The sequence below is a fragment of the Lissotriton helveticus genome, chromosome 7, assembly GCF_964261635.1.
Source record: "Lissotriton helveticus chromosome 7, aLisHel1.1, whole genome shotgun sequence".
NCBI lineage: Eukaryota > Metazoa > Chordata > Amphibia > Caudata > Salamandridae > Lissotriton > Lissotriton helveticus.
In genome coordinates, this window is record NC_136068.1 from 1,463,857,018 (window position 1) to 1,463,884,679 (window position 27,662).

A 27,662-nucleotide genomic window follows, 5' to 3' on the forward strand; every position below is an offset into this window, starting at 1 on the left:
CTGTGAGTGTAGTGTTCCATTCATCCAAAGTGTTAAAGCCATGTTTAATGGTATTGCAGCGAGCTATCCAGCGTCATTCACACCTGTTCAGGAGCCTCTGAATCTCACCACTCCTGGTGGGATGTATGACGTTACAACGCATACTTTTACCACGCATACCTTTACAACGCGGTATTTACAACGAATACCTTTGCAACGCATAGCGCTTTTGGGTGCTGGATAGTGAATAGTTTAATTTACTATTCCAACTCCAGTCCCCGTGGACACTAGGGAAGGTTATTGAATAGTAAATTAACCTATTCCCTATCCTAGAGCGTCCCCAGCGCAATGCGTTGTAATGGTTTGCGTTGTAATGACCGCCTTGTAATGGTAGTGCGTTGTAAAAGTTTCGTTGTAAGTGATGTTTACCCTCCTGGTGGGTAAGGTGGGTTGGTCAATAACCATCCAGGTGAAGTCTGTGTCATTATGGTTGTGTTCCTGGAAGTGAGTGACAAGGGGTGCTGTCAACACACCACATCCTATGCGGCTTTGATGTTGGATGATTCTGTCCTTGATCATTTGTGTGGTTTGACCGACATATATAAGATTACACGGACAGTGTATTGTTTAGATAACATTTTGGGATCTGCAGCTGGTGAGACATCTTAGTTGGTGTTTCTGTCCCTTGTACTCGTAGTACTTTGTGTTGAGTGAAGTGGAACACGCTGTGCATCTTTGACATTTGTAGTGTCCAAGTAGAGGTGGTAGGCCTCATTGGCCCCTGGGTCTCTGGTGTTCGTTTTTGGCCATGTAATGGCATGTACCAGGTGGTCCAAAAGGTTTTTTCCTCTGCGGTCCGAAAACAATGGAGGTTCGTTGAATATGTTTAGAGGGGCAAGAGTGTTCCAGTTTCTTTTAATTATTTTTTAAATGTTGTTGCTAGTGGGGGAGAAAGTAGAGACAAAAGGGATACGTGAGTTCACCCTCTTTTCCTTAGGTGTAAGCAAGGTCTCACAGTGGTTATCCAATGCAGTTTCTCCGGGTAGCCTCGGGAAATGAGTTTTTCAGTAAGGACCGCAGCTTCCCTGAAGAAATCCTACCTGCATTTGCAGTTGCGGCAGATCCGTAAAACTGCCTGAAGGGTAAACCATCAAGTAATCCACGTGGATGGTAGCTGGAGTATAGCACTAGGGTGCAGTATCTATTTTGGCGTCGGCACAACTACTACACTAGTGGTAGTTCTAAATGGATGCCGTACTTTATGTATTTTTTGCCTAGTTTCATTTTTGTACATTTACTGATTCTGTTGTTACTGGCTACCCAATACGTAGATGCCAGTAGGAGTAAAAGTAGTAAGCATTTAAAAAAAAAGTTTTGAAAATTAACAGCTTAATAACTAATGTGTATATAAGGCTCTAAGTCTTACCTCTTAAAGTCTGTCCATCTTGGGAGGACTTCTGTATGCCTGCCTCTGGTTTAACTGTAAGAGAGTTTTTAAATATGTTTGAACTGAATCTTACTGTTCAGGGAATAATCCAACGATTCCTCAACTCAACACTGAACCACTTATTTGAATGTATTCGTGCGCCATATCTATATGATCTTTTTGTCAGGATCGCTCATTGCGTTAAAAGTAACTCTCCAAAAAAATCAAGCTTATGAAAGGGAGCATGATTGTTTTTATTTCAATTTACACATGATCAATATTGGTGCTGAGCTGAACGCTGTAAAACCACAGGTGACCAGAATTGTAAGTACCACTTAGCAACACCACGTTACATTACTCCTGAGATTTGAACCTTTCCAGTATATGGGATACAGTTATAAGTCAACTTTTTTTTCATTGTGTAGGAACATGAGTTTAGTAAGATTCACATCCTTTTCGTAAAACTGATAAGTAGAGATCAAGAAGGTCTTATTTGTCAAAAATTGATTCATGAAAGGAGTTTTTCATGGCAAAATCAAATTGGTTTTGTTAAAACAAAAGACTAAATATGAAACAAAGAAGTGATTCATAATGCCTTGTGCCAAATAGAATATTTTTCTGCTCAAAATCCAGACACATTAAATTACTTCATGACTGCCAAAAATAAACCGAAGAAAGGAAAATTCCTGTCACTAATACTAATGTTAGTTATTTTTATTGTATTTGATTAATGAAAACCTTTTACACATTCTTTATGAAAAGCTCACATTTTATACTCAGATCATTTTTTATAAATAAGTAAAACGTTGAAGGTTAAAAATGTGAATTTGAGTGGTAAAAGGTTAATAGAAACGTCTTGTTCTAATTGGCCGTGGGCTGCATAGTTCTTCCTTCCCCGCTGACCGTGAGGATCCCCAATGCCCTTGCTTCTTCCATTTTAATGTCTACGATGGTTAAAAACTTCACTAATTTGCAATTTAGTTGCGGATATTTGGAGTTTAAGCACGATATTACTACTTGCTGTCGTGGGCGGATCCCACAGGCATTAAATTCTTGTTTGAATAATCTAACCCTTTCTCGCTTAAATGCATACAGGTGCAAATCAAGTGTACCATGCCCTTCGTTCCCTTTTTGCATAGACAACAGTTAGTTATAGCTTGCCCCCTCTGCCATGGTGGTAGATGCAGGATAGATGGCAATTTCCCTAGTCAGTGTTTGAGAAATCATGGGCCTCATTTATGAAAAGTGACGCATCGCTGCATGAAAACAGCGATGCGTCACTTTTCACTGCGCACTCCTTGCGACACCAATGATGCGTCATATTTAATGTATGACGCATCATGACGCAAGGAGTTACAGATACGTCAGTATTTCTGACGTATCTGTAAGCGCAAAAGTGACGCATTGCTGGAGTGTGTCACAAAAGTGACGCAACTCCAGCAATGCTCCCTTTCACATGGGGCAAGCCCCATGTGAAAGGGCATGCGTCAGTCTTACGCCTGCTGTGAGGCAGGCGCAAGATTTTGACGCAACGGCTTCCTAAAAGTGACGCAGTGAATTCTCATAGATTTCACTGCGTCACTTCTACGACCCTTCCTTGCGTCAATACGCCCCCCCTTGCATACATTATACCTGGCGCAGGTATAATGTGGCGCAGGGGTTTACAAAGTGACGCATCTACCTAGATGCGTCACTTTGTAAATATGGTGCAACAAGGCACATTATTTACGCTGCTGGTGCATCACAAAAAGTGACGCACCGGCGGCGTAAAAGTGATGCACGGCCTCATAAACGAGGCCCCATGTTTTAAGGACCTTGCGTATCCCAAGCTGAAATAGGTTAGTGGGCTGAGTGTTTTGTAGCTATTCATAGTCGTCTATTAGCGAAAGGGTCCTGATTGTCTTTCGTACTGCTTTTTTAAAAAGTATATGCGAGCTTGGTGTCTCCTAAAGCACGGAAAGCCCTGTAGTTGCTAGTCTGCTCTTTAAATAGTTCATGGCTGTCCGCTGTGAGCTGAGCTGCAGCTCCTTCCATAATAGATGGTCTAAAGTATTCTCAGTGGCATCCCTAATCTTGTTCCAGCTCGTTAGGTAGCCCCTTGTCTTACAAGGTGTTGATTGGTGGGCCCAAATTCCGGTCTGATCTGAGCCGCCAAGGCATAAGTAGGTATATTAAAGAGGATCCTATAAGCTCTAATCATAGTGCTGTGCAGAGTCTTAGAGCCCCTCCCTCTCAGAGCAATGCTGCAAATGAGATGTTTGGTGGAATTTTTGCTTGGGTGACCTGAAGCAGGGGGGAGAACCTGGGACCTGTCAGCTTAGTTTTTAGTTGTTTTAGCGATATTGCTAAGTGAATTAATTACTAAGTTACACCCAATTGTTAAAATAAATAACAGGTTTGTGAGGGAAAAACAAATTCGTTCCTGACAAACACCAACTGATTAATAACAAAAACAGGTATTCAAGAAAAAAACTAATAACTACCTGACTAAACAAATAATTTGTGACTAAAACAAATGGATTCTTAATAATAAAAACAAATCTCTGATTAAAAAAGGACTTGATTTCTGAAATAATGTATCATGTGTAACTCTATTGTATTAGTTATTAAAAAACAACATTGTTTTCTGAGAAATAGTAAATGATTTGTGAAAAAATTAAATTGATGCATATGAGAATTGACACACAACAATAAAGAATAAACCCTTGACAGACTGTAACTGATTCCTTAAAAATATACTAATTCACAAACGATAATTCTTTAAAAAAATGTTTATAAATCTTCTTAATAAACATACATCGGTTTCAATAAACAATACAGAGGTATCAGCCAGGTTATACACTGTAAAGATGTACGGGAGGGAAAATGTCATACAATTACATAACATAGGGGGGAATGCTATGTGGCGAGGAGGGCAACTTGTTCAGCACAACGAGGCAGTACACAAATCTCTCCATGGTATGTATTCCAAGGACTCCAAATACGTTACCACTTTTTGGGGCATGCCCTGGCTGAGTACACTGTCTTCTCTCTATACATGCACCAATCAAGGTCTTTTTCCCAGGCTTCTAGTGTGGGTGAGTGAGTTGCGCCCCATAATTGTGTAATATTTCTTTTAGCAAGCATGAACCCTAGTGTAGCCCACTGTGGCTAGTGAGTGTTCAGGTCCGTGGGTTCCCATATATTCAGGAGGCACCTACGCGCCTCTGGGCAGAGGCAGACATGCAACACTGTGTTGATTGTATCATGAACCTTGTATGAGAAGGAACTGACATATTTACACGCCCAGATGATGTGCATGAATATCCCAATATGGCCACAACGCTGTTTGTATTCTCCACTATCAGACCTCCCCATATGTAACAAGCGGGACCCGGTGATATATACATATTCTATGGAGGATTTTAAGCTGTACTAATCTAAGGTGTGCTGGAATAGCAACCATTCTAGGGGAGGCCACGGCCTCTTGCTAGTTGTCATCATCTATTTCAATCCCATCTCGCATCCATTTCTCACGCAACGATTGGAGGGGATCCGTCATGTTATTGATTAGTTTCTTGTATATTAAGGAGATAGTTTTTTTGGGTAGGTGGCCCTTCTAAAACTCTGTCCTCCAAGGGTGAGGCTTCGGGAGGAGCAGTCCCCTTGGGCAGTAGAGACTGAAGTGAGTGTAGGACCTGTGCATATCGGAAATATTCAGTGCCTGCCAGCTCCTATTCTGTTTGTAGTGTGGTGAAGGACTTGAGCCCTCCCTCTCCCCAAATGTCTTTGATGTGAGAAATGCCAATAATGTCCCACCTATCGAACCCCTTTGATCTCCATAGGTTGCCCATCCTCTCAGAAGACCAAAGTGGGGTGGCTAATGTCAATCTATGTCCCTTTCCAAGAGAATTAGGGTCGTTGTGCCAAATGTGAACGGCATGTTTGGTGGGCCTGTCAAGGTGTATCTTTTCGGCCGTGAATATAATGCCCTTTTCTAGTTGCATCTGGGAAGGAGCCATCTATCCATGGCATAGCAGGGGGTCGTCGATACGGACATAAGTATCATGGTTGATGGCTGCGAGATGTGCTGCCCAGTAATAATTTTTGATGTCTGGGAGGCTGCTGCCCCCTTCATACCAATTTAGTGTCAACTTATTTAGGGCGATGCGAGGTTTGCCATCCCACAGCAAGTCTCTCTGGAGGCCTTCAACTTCTTTAAAATAATGCATCGGTACAGGGTCCAGGGTGTTCTCCCGGGCTTGGAGAAACCTAGTTGAGGACATTATTTTGAGCAGGGCAGCTCTGCCCAAGAGTGAGAGGGGAAGTGATTTCCAGCTGGCAATATCTTTCTTTAAGCTTACTCAAGGGTGGAAGAAGGTGTTGTGCATAGCGGATTGAGGGATCAAGAGAGATTAAAATCCCCAGATATTTAGAAGCAGCAGTGTTAACCTCTATTGGACAGTCTCTTGGGGGATGGGTGGATCCCCCCTAAGAACGAATAATAGTGACTTACCCCAGTTGACCGTAAAACCATAAAATCTACTGAATACCGCCAGGATATCCAATACCACTATGAGGGATTTCTTAGGGGAAGACAAATAAAGCAATATGTCATCAGCATAAGGTGAGATGTGGTCTTCTAAGTCAGGGGACCATTGCAGTCCTCGTATCATAGGATCCCGTCAGATCCAGGCTGCTAGTGGTTCTACGGCTAGGGTGAAGAGAAGAGGTGAAAGTGGGAAACCCTGACGGGATCCCCGACTAAGTAGGAACGTAGCCGACAATTTATTGTTGACTACCACCTGGGCCAAAGGCTCATTGTCTAAGAGACGTACCTATTGGAAGTATTTCGGGCCAAATCCCATCTTTGCCAAAACTGCCCAGAGGTAGGGGCATTTAATAGTGTCAAACACCATGGTTGCGTCTAAGGACACGTTCACAGCTGGTTCTTGGATGGTATGCGCTCTGTCCAATACCCCATGAACTCTGCACAGGTTCAAGCCCGTATTTTTGTCGGGTTTAAAGCCGGATTAATCAGGGTGTACTAAGCTACTGATTATTTTGACTAGGAGGTTGGCTAGGAGTTTGGCCAGTATTATAGGTTTGGCGTTCAGAAAGGAAATTGGCCTGTATGAGGCGCAGTCAGTCTTGGGTTTTCCTTCTTTATGCCTGGTGACTATGGTGGCTATCCTCTGTTCCCTGGGCAATGTTCCAACTTCCCTGGATTCCTCAAACATAGACTTTAGGTATGGCACAAGATTATCAGGTCGCAATTTGTATAGCTCGATGAGGATACCATTGGGACCAAGGGGTTTCACAGAATGTAAGGAGCGGACTTTGCTATCTCATCCTTTGTTAAGGCACTATCCATAAAATCACAGTCTTCTGGGGAGAAGCTGGGTAGCCTAATGCCTCGCAACAATTTCTGAGAGTCCTCTTCAGTGCCTGTGGTGACTGTCGTGTAAACAGTCTGGAAATGACTGGCAAATCTGTCTACTATTTCTTGAGGTTCAGTGAGAGAGATGTCCCCATCAACCCTGAGTTCTGGACCAGTCTGCTCGCCCACTCCCTCCTGTCTAGCCATGCTATGAGTTTCCCTGCTATGTCTCCCAGGTCATAGACCCTGCCCTGTTGCTCCCTACCCAGAGTTTTGGCCCTGTCCATAACTAGAGGCTTGTAGTTGTGTTGTTTCAGGCTCAGTAAGTGGAGCTTCTCTGGCGTCACTCCAGAGTCCAGGTCACCCTCCAACCTATAAATTTCAGCTTTGATGTCTAGGACTTTTTTTTGTTAATCTTTCTTCATTCTAGAGATCAATGACAAAGCCTGACCTTGAATTACAGCCTTGAATGCTTCCCATGAGGACTGGGATGAGGACACTGACCCCACATTGTCAGAAAAGTAATTGTCCATGCCTTCGATAAGGGTTTTACGGATTGTTGGATCTCGTAGGTGCCATGGGTTAATTGGCTAATCTTCCCACCTTGACCTGGTTAAGGACTATGTGGACCCATACCGGTGAGTGGTCGGAGATGCCTCTAGCTAGGTGTTTGATTTTGTGTATGTATGCGGCTTGTGCAGCGGGTACTAAATGGTAGTCTAAACGGGAGAGGCAAGGGGCGCTCCAGAGTGAAAGGTGTGTTGTATCTGATCTGGATGGTATGTTCTTCACCCATCTACCAGTCTCATGGCTTCAAGAAAATCAGGCAACCATCGTGAAGAGGATCCCACCTCCCTTGGGGTGTATCGGTCTAGGGTGCCCAAAACCACTGCATTAAAATCGCCCCCAAGGACTAAGAGTTCATCCGGAATGGTGAGTAGGACCGAGCCCAGGTCTGCAAAGGTGGTACCCTGTAGGCCTGGAGAATGAATGTAATAGGACGGCCCTCCCATATGCCCGAAACCCCAACGTATCTGCCCCGAGCGTCCGTCCATGTGGAGCTTATGGCATGGGGGAGCTTGTTCCTCACCATGATACCCACACCCCGGGACCGAAGGTAAATCCTGCATGTGCAACCATCTTGTACCCCCTTTGTGCATCGCCTTACGTACATTTCTGATCAGGTGCGTCTCCTGGAGCATGACAATATCCATGCCCTCTCGCTTAATATATTGGAGAACTACACTGCCTTTGATTTTGTCCCCTAGTTCGTTAACATTCCAGCTCAATATTTTAACATTCTTGTCCCCCATTGAACTTACTATTCACTTCGTGAGTCTCAGAATCCTCTGTAGTGGAATCAAAATCAAGTACTGATGCAAAAAACATAACAATAAAGAAACACAATTCCCCCACCCAGCAAACCCACACCCAACTGCCTGGCACTCTGGGCATGGAACTGCCCATGTAAAACTTGCGGAATGCCTGTCGCCCTATAGAAGAACTAAAAACAGAAAATATAAGGACGCAGCATCCCATTTTCCCGTCCCCCCCAAAAGGTAATAGTTATAAAGTCCCCAAGGTGAGTCACACACCGCAGTTCTGAGTGTCAGCCATCAGGAGGGAAGGACCCCCCTGAGGCTTGGCCGCCACGCAGCCCGATACCTGTCCCGGCCTGCCCAAGGAAGTGGTCCAAGTTGGGGAGCCATCATGTTCATTTTGGTCCCGTCATCCATGGGCCGGAGATGCAGCATCACCACCAGCATTGCAATCTCGTGAGGCATGTTCCGTCCGGTATTCAAGCCAGTCAGCCGCTGCCTCCGTTTTTTCGTTGACCAGGTTTTCCCTTCCGCTTCCACTCGAAGACGCGCTGGGAATAGCATGGAGTACTTCAGTCCCTTTTCTCGGAGTCTCTGCTTCACCATAATGAATGACTGTCTCTGCACTCGTTGTGTGAAGTTTGGGAAGAAGGATATGTCTGCGTTCTCATAGCGGAGGGTGGCCCCAGTCTAGCGTTCTGAAGGATTACTTCCATGTCCCAGAAATTCAGTACTCTCGCCAGTATTTGGCTCAGGGGGACCTCCGGGGACCCTGTGTGCCCTTTCAAAAACAAAGAATTTACTGAGGCCTTCTGGCTGTAGATGTTGTAGAATTAGGTCCTCCACAAAGAGGTCTGGGGCCTGTCCCTCGACCTTTTAAAGCAAGCCCAAGATGCTCAGGTTGTTGCGACTTAGACGCCCCTCGTAGTCATCTAGTTTGAGCTCAGTGGCCTTGCAAAATGATTGTATATCCTGAATTTCACCTTGAAGCTGAGTGACGTCACCCACTAGACTAGAATTGGAGAGTTCCAGCTGTTTGACTTTCTGATTAAGTTTAGTGAGGTCAGCTCGTATCAGGTTGACCTCAATAGCGATGGTATTCATTTTATGTTCCAATGAGGTTTGGACATTAGTGATTGCCTTCATGATGTCTTTTAGTGATAGCTCTTGGTCCTCTTTTCCTTGTTCATTGGAGGTTCCCCCCGAGATTGTCGCCCTGCAGCATGTCTTTAGGGAGGGTGTAACAATCCAGTCTTTTTGCTTGTACCGATTACGACCCCCTCGCACCTGCGGACTTGTTCTTCTCCATTATCGTCTCGAAGTCGCGCGGTTCTGTTCCTCGTGCCAGCCGTATGCCCACACGGCCTCCTCTGTCTGTCACCAGGTGCACTGCCACATGTACCCCAAGCATTCCGTCTTTCACGTAGTTGATAGCTGGGTGGAGGGATCTGGTCTCCCCCGACACTGCATGTATCACACCTGCTGCCATACAAAGTGCCTATGCTACTCAAAGGTGAGTAGCATAGCAAATCCTATTTGCTCGGATGTCCCCCAGCCCCACAAGAAGGATTGCGGGTGTCCAATGCTGTTCACGGCCCCCGCTGCGGCACACAGGTGAGTGGGAGGGAAGGCCCAGCTGCTCGGGTGGCCCCCAGCCCCACACGATGGATAGCAGATGTACAACTCTGTTTGCAGCCCCCGCCGCCCACCGCCTTATCCACCGTGGTCCAGAGAAGATGGGGGAAGGGCCATCGCCTCGCTCCAGTAAAGCGCCCACAAGGTCTGCCGGTCAGTTCTATTGAGTGTGGGAAACAGGGAGGGGGGGGGGAGAGAATATCCAGCCACTTCCTCCACAACCTTGGGGGCCCCCATGTGCCTCACCTTTCTCACAGCGTGCTCTTGATTGAGTTGGGGCAGCCGCCGGTCTGGTGCCTCGCCTGCAGCCTCCGTTACGGCCGTTGCAGACGGCTTATCCAAGTCACAGAAGCTGTCCGCAACACTTCGCCCCGGTTGGCAGCATCTCTGGGGACCCCACAGGGCCTCCGCTACTCACCCGACATTCCACAAATGCGCTCAGGCGTAGGTCACACTTGCTGGTCTTCACAGCGGCGAGACTCCAAAATTGAGCCCCCGGCTCCAAGGCATTAATCGGCCATGGGGACCGAGAACCTTGTGCGCAGGAGGTTTTTAGCAATGGGAGTCAGTGGATGACTTCCCGCTTGCTTTCCAGTGCTCTCCTCAGCCTCAGTGAGTCGGATTTTGTGGTCGGATAGACGGGAGGGGGATAGGTTTTACGAAGCTAGTGGATCAGGTGGCCATTTCGCTCCGTGTCTTGGTCACGACCCCCCGATAATTCTTAAAATACATTCACTAGCTCATTTATGGAAAGAATGTCGCTCATAAAAATAGTAATCTGCTTCATGAAAAAACAAATTTCTTTCCTGACAAAAACTATTTAAATATAAAAACATTTGAAACAAAACAAATTAACTAAATTAACAATAGTTAAATACCTATTAATGAAAGTGCAAAAGCAGCTAAATTCCTGGCAAAATCTAATTGACTAGTGACAAAAATATAAATTATTTATTACAGAAGCTAATTGGTTTATGATAACAAGGAGGGAGATAATTAGTGGCATAATCTATTTATTAGAGGAAAAACACTTTATGTCTGGCAAAATTGAATTGATTGCTAACAAAAATATTGATGAAAGCATTCATTGATTAATAACAAAAACTAATAAATTCCTTCCAAGCACTAGTTGAATAATGACAAAAACTCATTAAATAATGAGGTTGTATGATGGAATCATGCATGCGATTACCACTCATACCATAACCACGCATTTCTTTACAGCGCATATGCCTTTACAATGCATGCCTTTACAACTAATACCATTGTAAAGGCATGAATGGTAAAGGCATATGGGTGGTACAGGTTATGTGTGATCACAAGACCCACTTTGCAACTGCTGCCACCCGCTATGGACCCTCCCATGCCCCTAAGCCAGAGGTCTTCGAACTATTTGATGCCAAGACCCCCTGTGAAAACTTTTTAGATGTAAGGACCCCTCCTAACACAAATTTCTTGTGGTACTCCTCATCATTGACGAATATCAACAACCATAAACGCCCCCAATTCCCACAGCAAATAATTTTTACTCTGAGGAAATATCAGTGTTTAGCAAACCAAAGGTCAGTGAGCGTGGGGGTGTGGTCAAATGTGTGGCTAAAAACAAAGGACCTAATTTATGAGGAATTGGCATAGGGCAGCGCTGCAAATCTTCCTTCTGCACTGCCCTACGCCAATGTGAAAGGGCAGGCATGCACCTTATTTATGAAATATGATTCATTCCTGTCCTTTCCTCATGCATTGGCACAAAGAGTTTTGGCCAAAGTAGGCAGGATTGTTTTTGTGCAGGAAGGGGCACCTTCCTGCACAAAAATCATTCTGAGAGGGGTGTTCCTCTTTCTATGTGTGCTGTAGAATGCAGCGCACATAGAAAGAGGAAAAAACAAGGAGAAATTAAAACATTTCTCTTTATTATGCCTGCCGTGGGGAGGCGTAAGGTTTTGTCGCTGCCCCAGGTTTACATGGTTTTGTAAATCAGGGGCAGTGTCAAAATCCATGGGTTTTGCATGGGAACTCCCACTGCAATGCCCATGAAATGCCTACTTGAAATAGAGTAAGGCATTGCAGCGACTTGCGCTGCTTTGTCTTACTCCATATCTATGTGGCCACGCAAAGCCGCAAAGGTGACTTTGCGTCACCTCATAGAATTGATTCACACACTTGTGCCGCTTGAGCTTCAAAAAAAGTGACGCTCTGGCGGCGCAAGCCTCTCTTAAATCAACCCCAAAATATTTTGGTCATTTTTTCTTTAACCACCAGGGAACTACATATAAAATAATGGTAGCTTAAATGAAAAATAAATTTGAAAACGTTGCTAGTGGGAGAAGCACTGAAGTATATTATGAAACCTCTATTAGTTAATGTACTGCAGAGCTCTATGTGTAACCAGAGAGAAACAGAATTAAATCTTGATTGGTGCAGTGGAGAAAAGTGACTTGTATATTTTTAGCGCTACGAGGTCACAGACTATGACATGTGTAAGTCGTTATTTTATACTTGCATTACACACATTATAAGATAGGCTGCTAAAAAACTGTGCAAATAGCTTTAGGGTAAAATGGAGCTTCCAAAATGTAGATTTTAATAATACCAGACCATAATGAAATGCCTTTTTTTTTTTGCATAACTGTCCCTTCAACACCTCCTCTGGGGTACTAAGCGCTGTGTAAATTACGACTAAAAGCATGCACTTCACAGCCCAGTTGTTAACTCTTGGTACTACCACTAAAAAGAATAAAAAAATCTTTGCCATCACAATGCTTGGAGTGATTTGAGCAATTAAAGCCAGAACCACTTCCATGCACCCTTTACATTTGCAGATTAATGTATAGCGCACATTTCACACATTTCATTCAGGCAAGCAGGCACCCTGGCACAAAAGATTATTTTACCTGTCTGCCTGGCCTTTTTGTTTCATAGCACAGGAGACTCAACTTCAGCTGAAACTGTTTAAATGATCGATCGGAATGAGGCATCCCGCACATGTTGTGGATGCCAGGCAGAAGTGAGGCCTGGAAATGCACGACCCCCTTCCCAGGACTGCAGGGCCCACAGATTGAAGACCTCTGCCCTAAGCCTTATGTAACACTCCCCTCTCTCACCCAGCCCAGAAAACTATCCTACCCAAAGGCCTAAAACCTAAAACCAGCCTCCCAGCTCTAAAACACCCCAGGCCCCCGTTCTGAACTCCACATTTCAGCCCTCAACCCTCAGAACTACTCCAGCCCTGAGCCCTAAAACTGGCCTCTCAGACTTAAAAACCCTCCAGCCCTTCACCCTGAGCTCTAAAACCGGTCCCCAGCCCTGAAAACTGCCCTGCCCCCTGTCCTGAGCACTAAAACCGGTCTCCCAGCCCTAAAAACAACCCAGCCCCCTGCCCTGTGCCTTAAAACTAGTCACCCGCTGCCCTGCACAGGAAGGCAGCAGGCAAAAATGCTCTGAAGCCTCCCCTGGGGCACTGTACACGCAAGAAGCAGGAAGTCCCTCCAAGTGCCTCCAACACCTTCCATCCCCTGCCCATTCGCTTAGAGTCTAGAGCGCTGATACCCTTTGCCACGCATAAGCCTTTATCGCCTTTACAACGATTTTTGCTGTAAAGGCATGGGTGGTAATTTATACTAGTTGTTAAACCATGTATGGTAAAGGCTCTGTGTGGTAAAGGTAAACACGTTGTAAGGCATGTATTGTTAAGGTTATGCATGGTAACAGCTACGTGATAATGGCTGTTTTCCAAATAATGACAATAAATAGATTCACAGCAAAATGAAATTAACATATGATAGAATCCAACCTAGTAATAACAAATACAAATTGATTCTTAATGAAAAGTAAATAACAAATGAAGTAATATTTCCTACAGATAACTGATTGATTCTTGAGTCTAGGTAAAAATAATTTGATTTCTTGAACAGTTTAGTTGATTCAAATCTAATAGTAGTTGAATTGAGAGAGAAACAAATCAATTCAGGACAAAAATAATCGATTCATGACTCACTACGTTTTACCACTTCCAAGAGTCCATACTGTTGTCTCGAGCTTTTGTGTTCAAATATTTTATTGTATTTGGATAAAAGGAAATACAGTTTGAAAGCAACAGCGAAGGACAGCTGAACAGGATTTGCATATGTGGAGAAGAATGTAGCGTGAACAGCTGCAAAGTCAGGCCGAGAGGCAATGCACCTTGGGTGGATTAACGAGCAGGTACATACAGGTCTTCCCTCGATTCTAAGAGCAGGTTTCTAAGTTTTAAGTTTTCGATTTTGGCTAGCTGGGCACCTTTAGCACCACAAGCAAGGGTCTAGAACTGGTGGGACACCACTTTGAGTGTTGCAGGGATATTCTGTAAAAACAGAACTATGCCTGGGAACATAGAACATTAGTATTTAGGGACTGAGTCACTATACCACATCATTACCTATGAGCCACAATCCAAACTCATAGTGCTGTACCTGCCCTCCTAACCTAACCACAGAGACAGGTAGGTTAGCACCTCAGAATACAGCATTCTAGTCCCCTCAGGGAACCATTGAAACAGTTTTCAATGTTCATTGAAACCGATCATGCTCTATAATAAAAAAATCTGTGCTACAACTAGAAAACATAGCAAGGAGTGCTACAAGCAAACTATAAACAATAAGAAGCCCTACCAAAGTGAATTATTTATCTGCCTCAGCCTACCCGAACTATGGAAACGAAGAGTTATATTATAGATCTACAGGTTTAGTGATGAACCCCATACCTCCTATGCATAGGTAGTTGTTCTACATCTCAGGCAGTGGTTCTCTCTCTCGTTAGGACCTTTGCTCTGGTTTTTTAGGCATAATATCAGTAATATGCCCTGAAGGGGAAGGGGAACATGGCGGCGGCAGGCTAGCGGCTGCTGCGAGGCCGTACACCTGAGACACCGAAAATGAGCTGAGACGGGTTTTTTTCAGCACTGAATTTCAAAGGGGGCATATTGGAATACATGGTGAGGCAGATTATTGCTTTCTTTGGAAAAAATGTATATGCGCTACTGAAATAAAACCTCTTGTTTCCCGGAGGTTTGTATCACCGAGGCGATCCGGCGCTAGGACCCAGCAGGAATGCTAGAGCGGCGATACTGCAACGAGCAAGGTCAGCTGTGTAGACTAACTAGCAGCTGGAGCGGCGCGAGCAGGAGCAGGGAGACGTTGAAGCAGGTCAGCGGCTCTGAACGGGAGAAAGCGAGACCGGCTGGATTCAGAGTGAACTGTTGCAGTTTGTGGGCGCGTTCAAGAGCAGCGCTCCTATTCCATGTGAGAGTGGGGGCGAGAGCTTTAGCATTCCAAGAGGCTGGCACATTCAGAGGCGGTAAGGAGATATCTAAGGGGGGTGTCTGCATGGAGGCAGACAAACCGAGACCTTTAACAGCCCCCCGAAACGATAGGGACAGTGAGGGTGTTACTACCGCTTCTATAGTTTCTGCAGGCAAAAATATTAGCGGAATTGCGGAAGAGGCTCCATCTGATGATCGCCCAGTAAGGCAGAATAGCAAGCAGGATATTACAGGCAAAGAAAAAGTGGGTGAGGCAAGGAACCGATACCAATTAAGGTCTAAGTCAGACCTTAGGAAGCAGGGGGTCTGGAATTTTTCTGATACTGCAGATAGAAGTGGCCCAATACCTATCTCCCCTCTTAAACAGAATAGGAAGACGGGAGCCGGGAGAGGGAGAGGGAGGGCTAAGTTAACCAAAGCTGCAAAACAACCACAAGTACCTAGAGGAAACCCCTCATTAAAGAGTTTCTTCAAAATTATGGAGAAGGCAGTGAATTTTAAGGAAGGGTCGAAAGGTGAGGCGATGGCACAATTAGACCCTAAGGCAATGGACGCACCTATAGTGGTGGAGGGCAATGGCTCTAATAGTTCTAATAAAATTATGGTCTCCCCCCCCTCACCCCTCCTTGCCCTTGTCTAATAAGTACGCTGTGTTAGATTTAATCTCTGGCAATGAAGAATTAGAGTTAAGGGCCCTGTCTGTCTCCGGGCGGGATACTGAGGTGGATTCAGACACCCTGCTGGACGCAGTACAATCAGGTTCTTCACCATCAGAACAATCCGCATTCTCTAAATATGCAGATGCTTCTTGTTACTTGATTCCTCCAACCAGTACTGCCAATGTACACCTCTTACCCCTCGATGCCTTAGATATACAAGGTTCAACTCCTCAGGTTGATGGAACAGCTGAGTTATCGGGGGAAAAAGAAGAAGGGGACGGACTCAGTTCTCTACTTCATGCATTGAGAGACGACTTGATGGGAAAATTCGAGATTTCTGAGAGAAATCAGAGAGGTCTGCATGATAGATTTGACCTTCTAGAGGCTAAACTGGAGGGAATTAACACTAGAACTGGTGCTTTGGAAGGTAAAGTCTCGGCAATGGCAGAGATTTCGAAAGGAAACTCCAGAGACATTGAGTCATTAAAGGCGCAGAATCGCACATTAACAATGGATATGGAGAGATTGGAGATACAAACCAGGCGCAACAATTTTAGGATTCTTAAAATTCCTGAGGGAGAAGAAGTGGGGGACATAAAGGGGTTCGTATGTAGATTACTCCGGGAAGACATCTTGAAAGATAGAACAGACATCAACTTAGAAGCAGAGATCCAACGAGTACACAGGGATCCATTTAGGCTGCACTCAGGCCGTAAGGCACCCAGGAAGATTTTGGTATACTTTCAAACATATAGCGTGAAAGAGTTGATCCTAAATCGTTGTCTGGCACGTACTTCTCTGCACTATCGCGCTAACCCCTATCAAATAAGATCGGACATAGGGGGCAAAACCGCTCAAAGACAATGGGAGCTTGGCTCCAGAATGCCAGAACTGCGTTCATTGGGGGCCCAGGTTCAAATGAAATTTCCGGCACTCCTTAAGATAATGTGGAACAATAAAATGTTCTCCTGTCATTTCCCCGAGGAAGTTGATGAATTACTAGTTAAAATGAAAGAATAGTCGTCTAATTTCTATCTCCTCATCCACTTCATTTTTTTTTTCTTTTTGATTATATTCCTAGTGTGTTTGTTTAATAGTAGTGAAAAAAAAAATAAAGGGGGAGGAAGGGAAAAAATTAAAAAAGTACATACACATATATATATATATATACTCACCAAAGGGGAAAAAAAAAAATAAAGGGGGGGAAAAAAAAAGGAGATAAGCAAGATAAGCAAGATCTGTAAAAGGCGTAACTCAAAAAAAATAAAAAAAGAGAAAAAAAATATATAAATATATATAGCATGCTGAAAGACCATTGTGCTTTATACAGGTGTGGGTGTGGTATCGACGCCCATCAGGAGGGAATGGTTCCTCAGGGGGAGGGTGGGGAGGGTTCATAGGGGGAAAGGGACAGGGAAAAAACAGTTGAAAATGTCCTCATATGCCGTAATTTCGTACTTGCTTAAACTCAGTTATAGGTCGCTATTAATTTTGGAGGTAGGGGTAGCAATAATAGATAATGGCACGTGCTAGTAGTAAAATCCTCTCCTGGAACTTAAATGGTTTGGGGAGCCCTAAGAAACAACAAACTGTATGTGAGTTTCTGAAGAACTCTGGGGTATGTATATCTCTCTTACAGGAGACTCACCTGGGAGCAGAAGAATGTAAAAATGTATTTAGTAGATATAATTGGGTTCAGGATATCTTGTGTTCCAAACAAACAGGTGTGACTAGAGGAGTTGCAATAATAGTGAGGTCCAACGAGGGGATTAGGGTTTGTGATTGGAGTACAGACCAATCTGGCAGATGGTTGGCTGCAGTTGTCTCAATTGGTGGTACTAAATTTCTGTGTGGGGCATATTATGGCCCTAATGAAGATAAAGCCTGTTTTTTGCATAATTTAGAAAAATACAAGCTACAGCATACAATCCCAGTTATATTAGGAGGTGATTTTAACCTTTTATTAGACCCCCAATTAGACCGCACTTCAAAAGCCAAATATAATCCTCCAAAGAAATCTCTTCTAACTTTAAAAAATATTATGAAAGATTATACATTAAGAGATATTTGGAGAGCTAAATATCGTGACCGCAGAGAATATTCTTTTTTTAGTAAAAAATATCACCAGTTTTCAAGAATTGATTTTTTTTTGATAGACCAATCCTTTTTAACTAACACCATTTCAGTCTCTTATACTCCAGTGGGTTTGTCAGATCATTCTTTGGTGGAGTTACAAATAACCTTAAAGAATAAAATATTAGAGAATCGATGGACACTTGATAGAACGATCTTATTAGATGCTGAGGTTGGACATAAAATGAAGGAAAGTATAGGTGAATTTTTTAGGTTTAATGAGAACACAGCCTCAGACCGTATTATATGGGACACATTTAAGTCTTATTTAAGAGGAATATATAGCTCTCAGATGATCTTAAACCGTAGGCTTAAAAAAGATAGAGATACCCAAGAGCTTAAATTAATAAAATTAAAAGAACAGCAACTTCATTCGCTGTCCTGGAAAATAAACCCAATATCTTAAGATTAGAGAAAGAAATTCAAGAACTGCAAACGGATTTTAAAACAAGAGCTGAAAAAATAGTTCTAGATAAATGGGAAGTTAGCAAGCTTCGCAATTTCGAATATGGAGAGAAATGTGGGTCCCTGTTAGCTTGGAAGGCTAGGATGGAGAGGAGTAGAAACAACATCAAATCTTTAATGCAGCGTGGGACTGGATTGACCCTAACAGAAGATATTGAGATAAAAAGAGAAGCTAGATTGTTCTATGAAGAATTATATTGGGAGAAGAACAAAGGGCTGCAGAGAGAACTGGATAATTGGTGGGCCTCAATAGATCTGCCCCAGATAAATGATCTTGATAAAGCCTTTTTAGCCACTGAGATAACGGAGGGAGAGATAAGACTACAATTGAAGAAGATGGCTGGAAATAAGGCCTCCGGCCCCGATGGACTCCCGACAGAGGTTTACAAGGATAATGTGGAAGAAATCTTGGTCCCATTACAGAGACTATTCAATAAAAATGTTATTCAGGGAGAGCAAATCCCTTCCTCCTGGTCAGATGCTACAATCTCACTAATAGCCAAACCAAATAAAGATCCGGAAAGGATAGAGTCTTACCGGCCAATTTCACTTTTAAACTCGGATCTAAAAATCTACTCTGGTATCCTGGCATCAAGGCTGGCAAAAATAATTAAGTCTATAATCCATCCAGACCAGCGGGGATTTATACCAGGTCGTCAATTGAACGAATTGACTTTCCAAGTGATTGGAGCAATATATATCGCTATTGAAACGAAAGTACCTCTCACTATTGTAGCTATAGATGCGGCCAAAGCTTTTGACCAGGTGAATTGGCTCTTTCTTTGGAAATTAATGATACATTTTGGCTTTCCAGAAATATTCATCAAGGGAATTGAAACTTTATACAGAGGACCAAGAGCTAAGATTTTGGTTAATGGTAGTCTCACTGATTGGTTGAGTATCTCTAGAGGGACAAGGCAGAGCTGCCTTCTATCCCCCCTTCTTTTCGATATTTAGATTGAACCTCTCGTATGTTCTATAAGGCAAGATCCAGAAATAAAACCGTTCAAAATAGGAAATCTAGAACTGAAGACAGCTCTCTATGCTGATGATTTACTTCTTTACACCTCTAACCCAGAGGAAGCGATACCAAAATTATTTAGACTGGCTGAAGATTTTGGTTCAATATCAGGGTACAGCATTAACAGGGACAAAACTGAAATAATAAGCTGGAATAACCCTGTCCCAATTGCAGAAGCAACATCTAAAATTAGATATTTGGGGGTTTATCTCACTCAAAATCTGGATGACACTCCCAAGACTAGCTGGGTAACAGTTGTAAAAGAGATCAGAAAACTCTTGACTAGATGGAACACCCTTCCCTTAAATATATTTGGTAGGGTGAACTTAGTTAAAATGATAATTCTCCCAAAAGTTACTTTCTTGTTTAATTCTATTCCTTTAATCTTTAATAAAAAAGATATTTCCAATCTGCAAGGAAGAATTGGTACTTTTATTTGGGCTACAAAATCCCCTAGAATAGCCTGGAAGAAGCTCAGAAGAGGACTGAAACTTGGCGGATTAGCACTCCCAGATTTACTTTCTTATTGCTACGCTTTCCAATTTAAGAACTTTAGACTTTTAGCCAATAAGTTGGATTCTACTTCACATGGCAGACTGTTTCAAGCTATGTTATCAGACCTCCCATATAGTGCAGATTTTTTCTTGTTTAAGTTTGGCGACCAAAAGTTCTTTAAAAAAATTCGACTAAAGCTTCTACGGACTGCCCTGGATAATTGGCGATGGATACGGAAAATCACAGGTATCCCTTATTATCACTCTCAAGCCCCAATCTGGGATTCCCCTGGTACTCCAGAATGTTTATTGGATCAACTAGCTCTCCCTTTGAAGAAAGCTGGCCTTATAAAATGGGGGGACCTCTGTGACGTTTCAAGTTTATTAAGTTGGGAAACATTATCACGCTTAACAGAGGGCACCATCACAAGGTTTAAATTTTACCAATTGTCTGCATGGTGGGGAAGCCAGAATTGGAATACGGAAGAGGAGAGCCTCCCGCTCGACTTAATAACTAGGCAGAATGGATGGAAGGGTGAGACTTCTGATTGGTACAAAATGATAACGGGAAGTAAAGACAAGGAAAATTTGGAGGCTGAAATAACTAAATTATGGGATACCCCTGCAATACAGACTTCAGATGACATAATAAAAGTCTGGTCAGACTCTTTCACAATATCTCAGAAAGTTATTAAACCATCGAACCTGAGAAGAAATCATTTATTCACAATGTACAGGGCTTATTGGACACCGGCGAAACTTTCCAAAATATCAACAGTACAGTATTTCTGTCCAAGGTGTAAGTTTCTAGCAGCAGATGATATCCATATGTTTGCTGAATGCCCTGTATTACATGATTTCTGGAGACAGGTATGTGGTTTCTTGGAAGAGGTACTGTTATTTCCTATTACATGTACTCCCAGACTTGTTCTTTTTGTTTTTTTACCTGACTATAACATAAATAGCTGTATATCACAGTTTATCTTTTATGTAATTGTCATCGTTGGAAGAGAGATCTGCAAAGAATGGAAATCAGAACTCCCTCCAAAATTTGCGGACTGCCTTAAGAACATCATGGCGGTGAGCAGATTGGATTTACTATGCGGAGGGGTTAAGTCTGTTAAGTTATGGTCTGCCTTAAAAGTATGGTGTGAAAAATAACAATAATAAGTCCAATGATTATGCCAGAGGTTAAGTGGTCTCGTCCTCCCTTAGTAGCAAGTAACATCGGGATAGGAAGTTGGACTGGAACTAACCTTACCTCTGGGCGATCTTCAATGGCTATCCACAAACACAAGGGCGGCTAAAGAAGGTTTGTGTTAGTGGCCTGAAGGACGTCTATTTAGAGCTAACATCTACTGGTGGCATATATGAGGACAAAAAAAAAAATGACCTTTGCCCTGCTAGAAAGTATTCTCTCTTTCAAAATGATGCATCTCGGTGTATATGTTACGAGATGTCTTCTTGAAAACAGTAGATGTAAATGTATCTTGTGTCTAAGTGACAAGCCATGTTCGCTAACCGATCACAAGAAGACCGGGCAGAGTGTTCTTTGACTTTGTAGAAGATGTTCAGTCTGAAACAATTACAAAAGCATGCACAGTGCTTTTCTAAAATACATTTGTGACATAAAAATAAATGTGTCAAGTGTAACATGTGCAATGCAAAGCAGCCTAAATGTTCAAACAAACTAAAATACGAATAAATTAAGTGGGTCCTAAAGAAAACACGCCACAGGGCATTCAAGGCTCCATGAGGTTGGATCCAGGTGCATGTTCATGATGGTGGGAGTCTTTTGAGTCCCTATGGCTCTGAACGGGAGGCCAGCAAACAAGCCCTTGGAGTCACTCTGGTAGTCCTAGGTTCAGGTGAAAATGCAGGGCTTAAATAGGAGGGCTGTCCTATGAGGGTCTTGCAGAGTGCAGAGCAGGTCCCAGCTGCAGGCAGTCCTCTGAGAGTCCTTCTGCAGGTCCAGGAGTGAACTGAAGAGAGGGTTGAAGGATCTATGTTTACACCTGGTGCCTTCCTTGAAGATGGGAGAAGTTTCTGGAGGCTTCTCTTTGAAGTGCTTAGAATTTCCTGACTTCCCTTACCTGGCTCCAAACTGGCTGCCATGCCGCAATATGGAGGTGATTATCCTGTTGTTTGAAAGCAGCACACAGCCTATTCAGTTCCAAATGGGGCTATGCCTAGCTATTTCCTGCCCCCTACCCTGCTAGCAGATGACCCATTAAGGCACACCTAATCCCTCTATTTTGTGACTTACTGGGAGGAATTCACAAGGTCTAACTAATTGTCAGCTACACACTGTAATGTGACCCAGCAGGAGCTGCTGCCACCAGATGGTAGGAAAATGAAAAGAAAAAAAAAGAATATTATAGTAAAATCCATTTTCAGAGTCAATGCTAATCTAAATTATATTTTTAAATGTGGCACAAATGTACATATTATAAAGTGGCCTCTGCATATAATCTATTTGCTGGAGGTGGCAACCAAGCTCTTTTATACATTTTCTGAGAAGTAAAATGACTCTGTATCAGAAAATCATTCAGATTGTGTAATCTTTACAAAGTTACAAGGGGTGTAAACAATATGCCGGTAACACAATTCCCAGCCTGAAAAAAACATAACATATCCTGGTTATTTAATAGGGACTACAAGAATGCAACTATCCTACACTTCATGGAGATGAATAAAAGAAAAACAGATGGGTTGAAATTGTTTGCATTGGACTGAGGCAGGCCGATCATCATAATAAGAAGAGAGGACAGAGCATTATTTCTGAAGCAAAGAGAGCCCAAATGGATATATGATTTGTCTTTTTTCTATGTTTGATGAATTAGTAAAGCTAAAGCAATGCCCACTTTTTATTTAGTAACATTTCCGTATCAGTTTATGTGAATGAAAAAAATTGAATCCCCTGCTTACCCATATGATTACACAAGTAACAATACTTTTGTTTTTTAGGTTCCACACTGTCCATGAAGGATAAATTATATGGGTAGTACAAAATGCCAATGAATATTGTAACTATTGAAACAAACTGCTTTAAACCTAACTACATTCCTTTATAGGATAATTCACTATTATAAATAATCCGCTGTAATACTGAAAGAGTTTGTGAACTGTAATTCTAGTGGTATCAAGGTAGGAATCTCCCAGGACACAATATCGAAGGACAAACATGAAATGTATTTATGTGATCCTTGGTTGATGTAATGTGCAGCCCTCTATTGCTTCCTATTTAGGTTCACACTATATAAATACCAATACATACATGCATCTGCAAACTGGATATGCAGATGTATGAGGTTAATGTGGAATTGCGTATTCATTTGTCCTCTTTTTTTCTTTCGCATGGCATTTTTCCTTTTGGAAGGAATCTGGTCCCATAAATACTTAATAATGGAGATGTTTGGGGCAGTATACAGTTTTTACCCTGCGATCATTAACCTGCAGGATAATACAGTGCGGGTAAGTACCACGCAGGCAAATACTACACAGGCCCATTTCTTTGAATTTACCTCACTCTACTTTATCACACAGGTAAGTTATTTTTTGTTTTACATGACATAAATAATATGTAATAAAAAATGTATTTAAGGATGGAGGGGTGGGTAATGATGAAGGGATGGCTAAGGTTAATGGAGGGTAGAGGAAAAGGAAGGTAAGATAGTGCTTTGTGGCAGTTAGAGGTGAGTGCAGGTAAGGGATTTTTAGGGTACACAGGAGGGTAGGTGTAAAAGGAGGTGGAAAGGTATAGTTATGAATTCACATATGGGTTTGAGGTAGAGGGGGTAAAGAAAGGTAAGGGCTTTTAGGATATGGGGTGAGCAGAGATAAAATGGGTAAGGGTTTTTTAGGGTTCAGGGGTAGATAGAGGTAAAGGAAGGTTAGTGGATTAAACAAGAATTGCTAAATGCATTATGTTTGGCCTGCATGATTAATAGTATTTTGTTTTTTGTTGTAAGTTGTGGCTTGCTGAGTAGTTGGACAATATAAGTTACATCGAGTTTGTTAAAGTGTTATGACTTGTTTATGTACAAAATGGCAACATATTGTGCTGTTACTAGTGGTATAGTGATGGCGAGTAATAGCAAAATATAAAAAAATGAAAGAGGGAAATAATAGAATGAATTGATGTAAGAGCGATATTATGTGTTTAGAAGAGTTCTGACAACTTTTGGCCCAAGTACCACTGCGCCTGCTTGCACCATTCAAATCATGACCCAATTGCCTGGTAATAGCAAAGGTAACTGCACTTCTGACTGCCTAACTAGTTGTAAAATATTGCAATATTTGGTGTTTGTAGGGGTTCCTAGAGCTTTGGGCGCCAGAATCACAACACCTACTGTACAATTTAAGCCATGACCCTAGTGCCTGCAAGGTAACTGCACTTGTGACTGCATGTTTAGAAGTTAAATATAGCAGTGAAAAAATAAATTTCAAAATTAGAGCCCTGAGAGGTAAGGTGAAGAGCATAGGATGTTTTGCAAATAAAATGTAGGTGACAACATTGTACATGTATATTGTAAGCCTTTAACCCATTCTGGTAAACCATATGGCCGACTAAAGAAAATTTGCTGCGTCCAACAGTTAAATGTGCTGAACAAGTGCATATTGGCCCGGTGGTGTATGTTTTTACTTTTTTTGTGCGTATCCATTTGAAACAGGTGACTCCGAATGAGATCTGATGTTTGGAATCTAGTGCTGCCTGGTGGCTTTGCCTTTAATTATGTATGCCACTCACTTCTTGTGAACTAGAAGACACTGGTGCACCGCAGGAAATCTCCAGCATTACATGGTTTCCAAACTGTTAAAAGCAGGTTTTCCATTATAGATCCTACCAACTCCATCGCAACAATGGAGAAAGGTAGCCAGAGAACTGCCACAAATCCATCGTATTAAAACGAAACAAAGTCCCTTATAAAAAGAATATGTACTTAGTCGTAATACCGCCTGCCACAGTAAAACTATCGGAGGTAGTAGTCGAATTACAAATGACATAGAAACCATTAAGAACTACCCTTACAATAAATGTCTAAGGGATATAAAGAACGTCAGTTGAAGCTCTGTGTACATCACCACAAATTTAAAAAGCAGTAAAAACACTAAGGAACAATTAAAACCATCAGTTTATTTCTTAAAACAGTTTAGAACAAATCAAGGCTTAGCCTACAAGTCAATACAGCATACAGTCATTTAAATCACAAATGTATACAGAATACACATTTTATTAAAAAAAACAAAAGTCGACGCGGCGTTTCAGTGCTTTATGGGGATGAGAACACCTTCTTCAGGACGGTTTTTATCTCTAAAAAGAAATACAACAATTAAAATCAATAATACACAGAGTCCTGGTTTAACCTGACGTTCTTAGTTACATTCTTGCTTACACTATATCTTCCTGTGTAGACACATACCACATTGTCCTTTGGTTTGTAATATTAAAACTAAAGAGACATTTTCTTCGGTCAATTATTTAGAAGGAAGGAAGGAAAAGAGTAACAATTTGAAACATATCTATACATATAGAACTCCTATCTGCTTGTCGATGCCTCATAACGTACCTTACACAACAATTGTACAGTATATTGTATAAGAAATCTTTGCAATTCCCCTTAATCAACACACCATTAGGTTTTAGGGAAAAAGAGGGGTAGCTGTTATAAACATGATTGCACATGTATCATACTTATATTTTCTTACGGTATCACATAGAATGTTTTAAATTACAAGTCGTGCATAGAGTATTAGAACCATTACAATTCCCCCATGAAGAAACATACCTCAAATTTTGAGAGAAATAGTATGAACATTTGCACATGGTGCCAACACGATACGGCTACTTGAACTTTTAGCTTCGTATCTTGTAGTTTGGTTAGAGTTTATTAAACGTCCACCTAGGGCATAAAATATGTCGGGGCACTGAATGAGACACATGTTAATACCAGACATATTCACATTGTTAACTCTTATATTGAGGGGTCATACCTGTGGATAAGAATTTCATTGGTGTAGATAAATGCTGTACCAAGGATGACCACCGTATGAATAAAAATGGAAAACGGATCAACACGATCGTGCTAGATAAACAGAAATACACGTTGTTTGTTTTTAATTAAAGCGTTTTTTTGGACATGTATTAGAGTGTTTGTATAAAGTTAAAAGACATATCATGGATCAATACCTCTTAATAGATTGATAAGCACGATCCCATCATGAAGTCACGTTGTTAGAAAATCATTAGACTGCAAAAGCAGTTTAGTAGAGGGAACACCTTGGTGCTTGTCACTTCTGCTGCAATTAGTATCTTCACATTAAGGCATTAGTCTACGAGTAAAAAATTACCTTATATTAGTAATAATCCTAATGTCTCGTCCACATATTTTAAGACCCTCTAAAGTTTGATCCTTCAATGGTTATCACTAAATATTGGCTCTCTAATTCGGAAAAAACGATATCGCAGAGCCATGTCAAAACCCGGCGTTAAAATACCATTTATTTATGCGGGAGTATCTCTGTTGCGCCGGACAATCAGAAAGAATAGAAGCAGGCAATGTCACGAAACCCATTGTAACATCCCTCGCGGTTAAATGGCCCACGATTCTTATCAACGGAATATTCAAATGGGGCCGGTTAAACAAACTCGGTCAAGTTCATTTTCATTGAGAGGTGGCGATATTACCTCAAAACGAAAGAAAAGAGAACAATTTTATATGTGTAAATTCAACTCAGTCCGAAAAGGACTGAATAAGAAAGAGGATTGGGAAAGAATAGTATGATTAGACTGAGTTCTTTTCCCTACACAATCCTTGAACACTGTTAGGTCTTAGTTCCTGGGTGAATTCCAGCTTCCCCACAGTATTGGTAGAAATTTGTAGTTCTCAGAGCAATGTTTCCATAGCGGCAATTACTGTTCCACATTTACATTGCAATGTACAAGACACTAACATCTTGTCTCAACATCACAACATGTGAGTAAGATTTTTTCAAACACATATGGCACGAACAAATTCAAATTAAAATCTAAGCGATGAGTACCTGTTTGCCATTTCTTCTTATTTAGATTACTAATTTAGTGAGGGTATAAGCAGAATAATCGAGTTATGTATCTAGTGGTTACTTGGAACTCCATAATTCACCTGTTCCGAGATGGACGACAAACGTTAGTAACACTACTTTAACATGAATAGTCCGTACGATTCTATATAAGAATCTTTGTGAATATAATGACTTGCTTAAAAAATTCTTCACTTAGACTGATTTTGTAAATTTACAATATCAATAATCCAGTTTATCAAAATTGTAATACAAATACCGATTGAAACCGGTAGATACGAATCCTATCGCTATATCAATTAGTTTACCCGTTTCAAGATGGCCGACAAACTTGAAATCACGTGATCGGGTTAATTTTTAGCGACCCTTGACCCCTAGGCATATATAACTAGTAAAGACAGAATGCCCTCTGCACACCAGGAAGCTGTACCAAGACCCGGTGACAGGGAGGCCGCTGATTTCTAATAAGGTATGGAGAACGAATGCGATGCGGGCATCTTGCTAACTTGTTGCTCGTAAGCCATTATGGCTAAAAAATTTATAACTTGACCGAGTTTGTTTAACCGGCCCCATTTGAATATTCCGTTGATAAAAATCGTGGGCCATTTAACCGCGGGGGATGTTACAATGGGTTTCGTGACATTGCCTGCTTCTATTCTCTCTGATTGTCCGGCGCAACAGAGATACTCTCGCATAAATAAATGGTATTTTAACGCCAGGTTTTGACATGGCTCTGCGATATCGGTTTTTCCGAATTAGAGAGCCAATATTTAGTGATAACCATTGTAGGATCGAACTTTAGAGGGTCTTAAAG

The 27,662-nt window shown here is 42.0% G+C and overlaps 1 protein-coding gene across 2 annotated transcripts in view; it reads right to left on the reverse strand.

Moving 5' to 3' along the window:
• LOC144770369 (CD209 antigen-like protein C) overlaps positions 1-27,662 on the reverse strand; it is a 92,625-nt gene that overhangs the window by 37,468 nt on the left and 27,495 nt on the right. The window contains exon 2 of one of the 2 annotated variants that reach the window (XM_078654836.1): positions 1,406-1,459. The exons of the other annotated variant lie outside the window; for it this stretch is intronic. Coding sequence (XP_078510962.1) covers positions 1,406-1,459 — 54 coding nt within the window. The remainder of the gene's footprint in view (positions 1-1,405; positions 1,460-27,662) is intronic. 2 annotated transcript variants of the gene reach the window in all.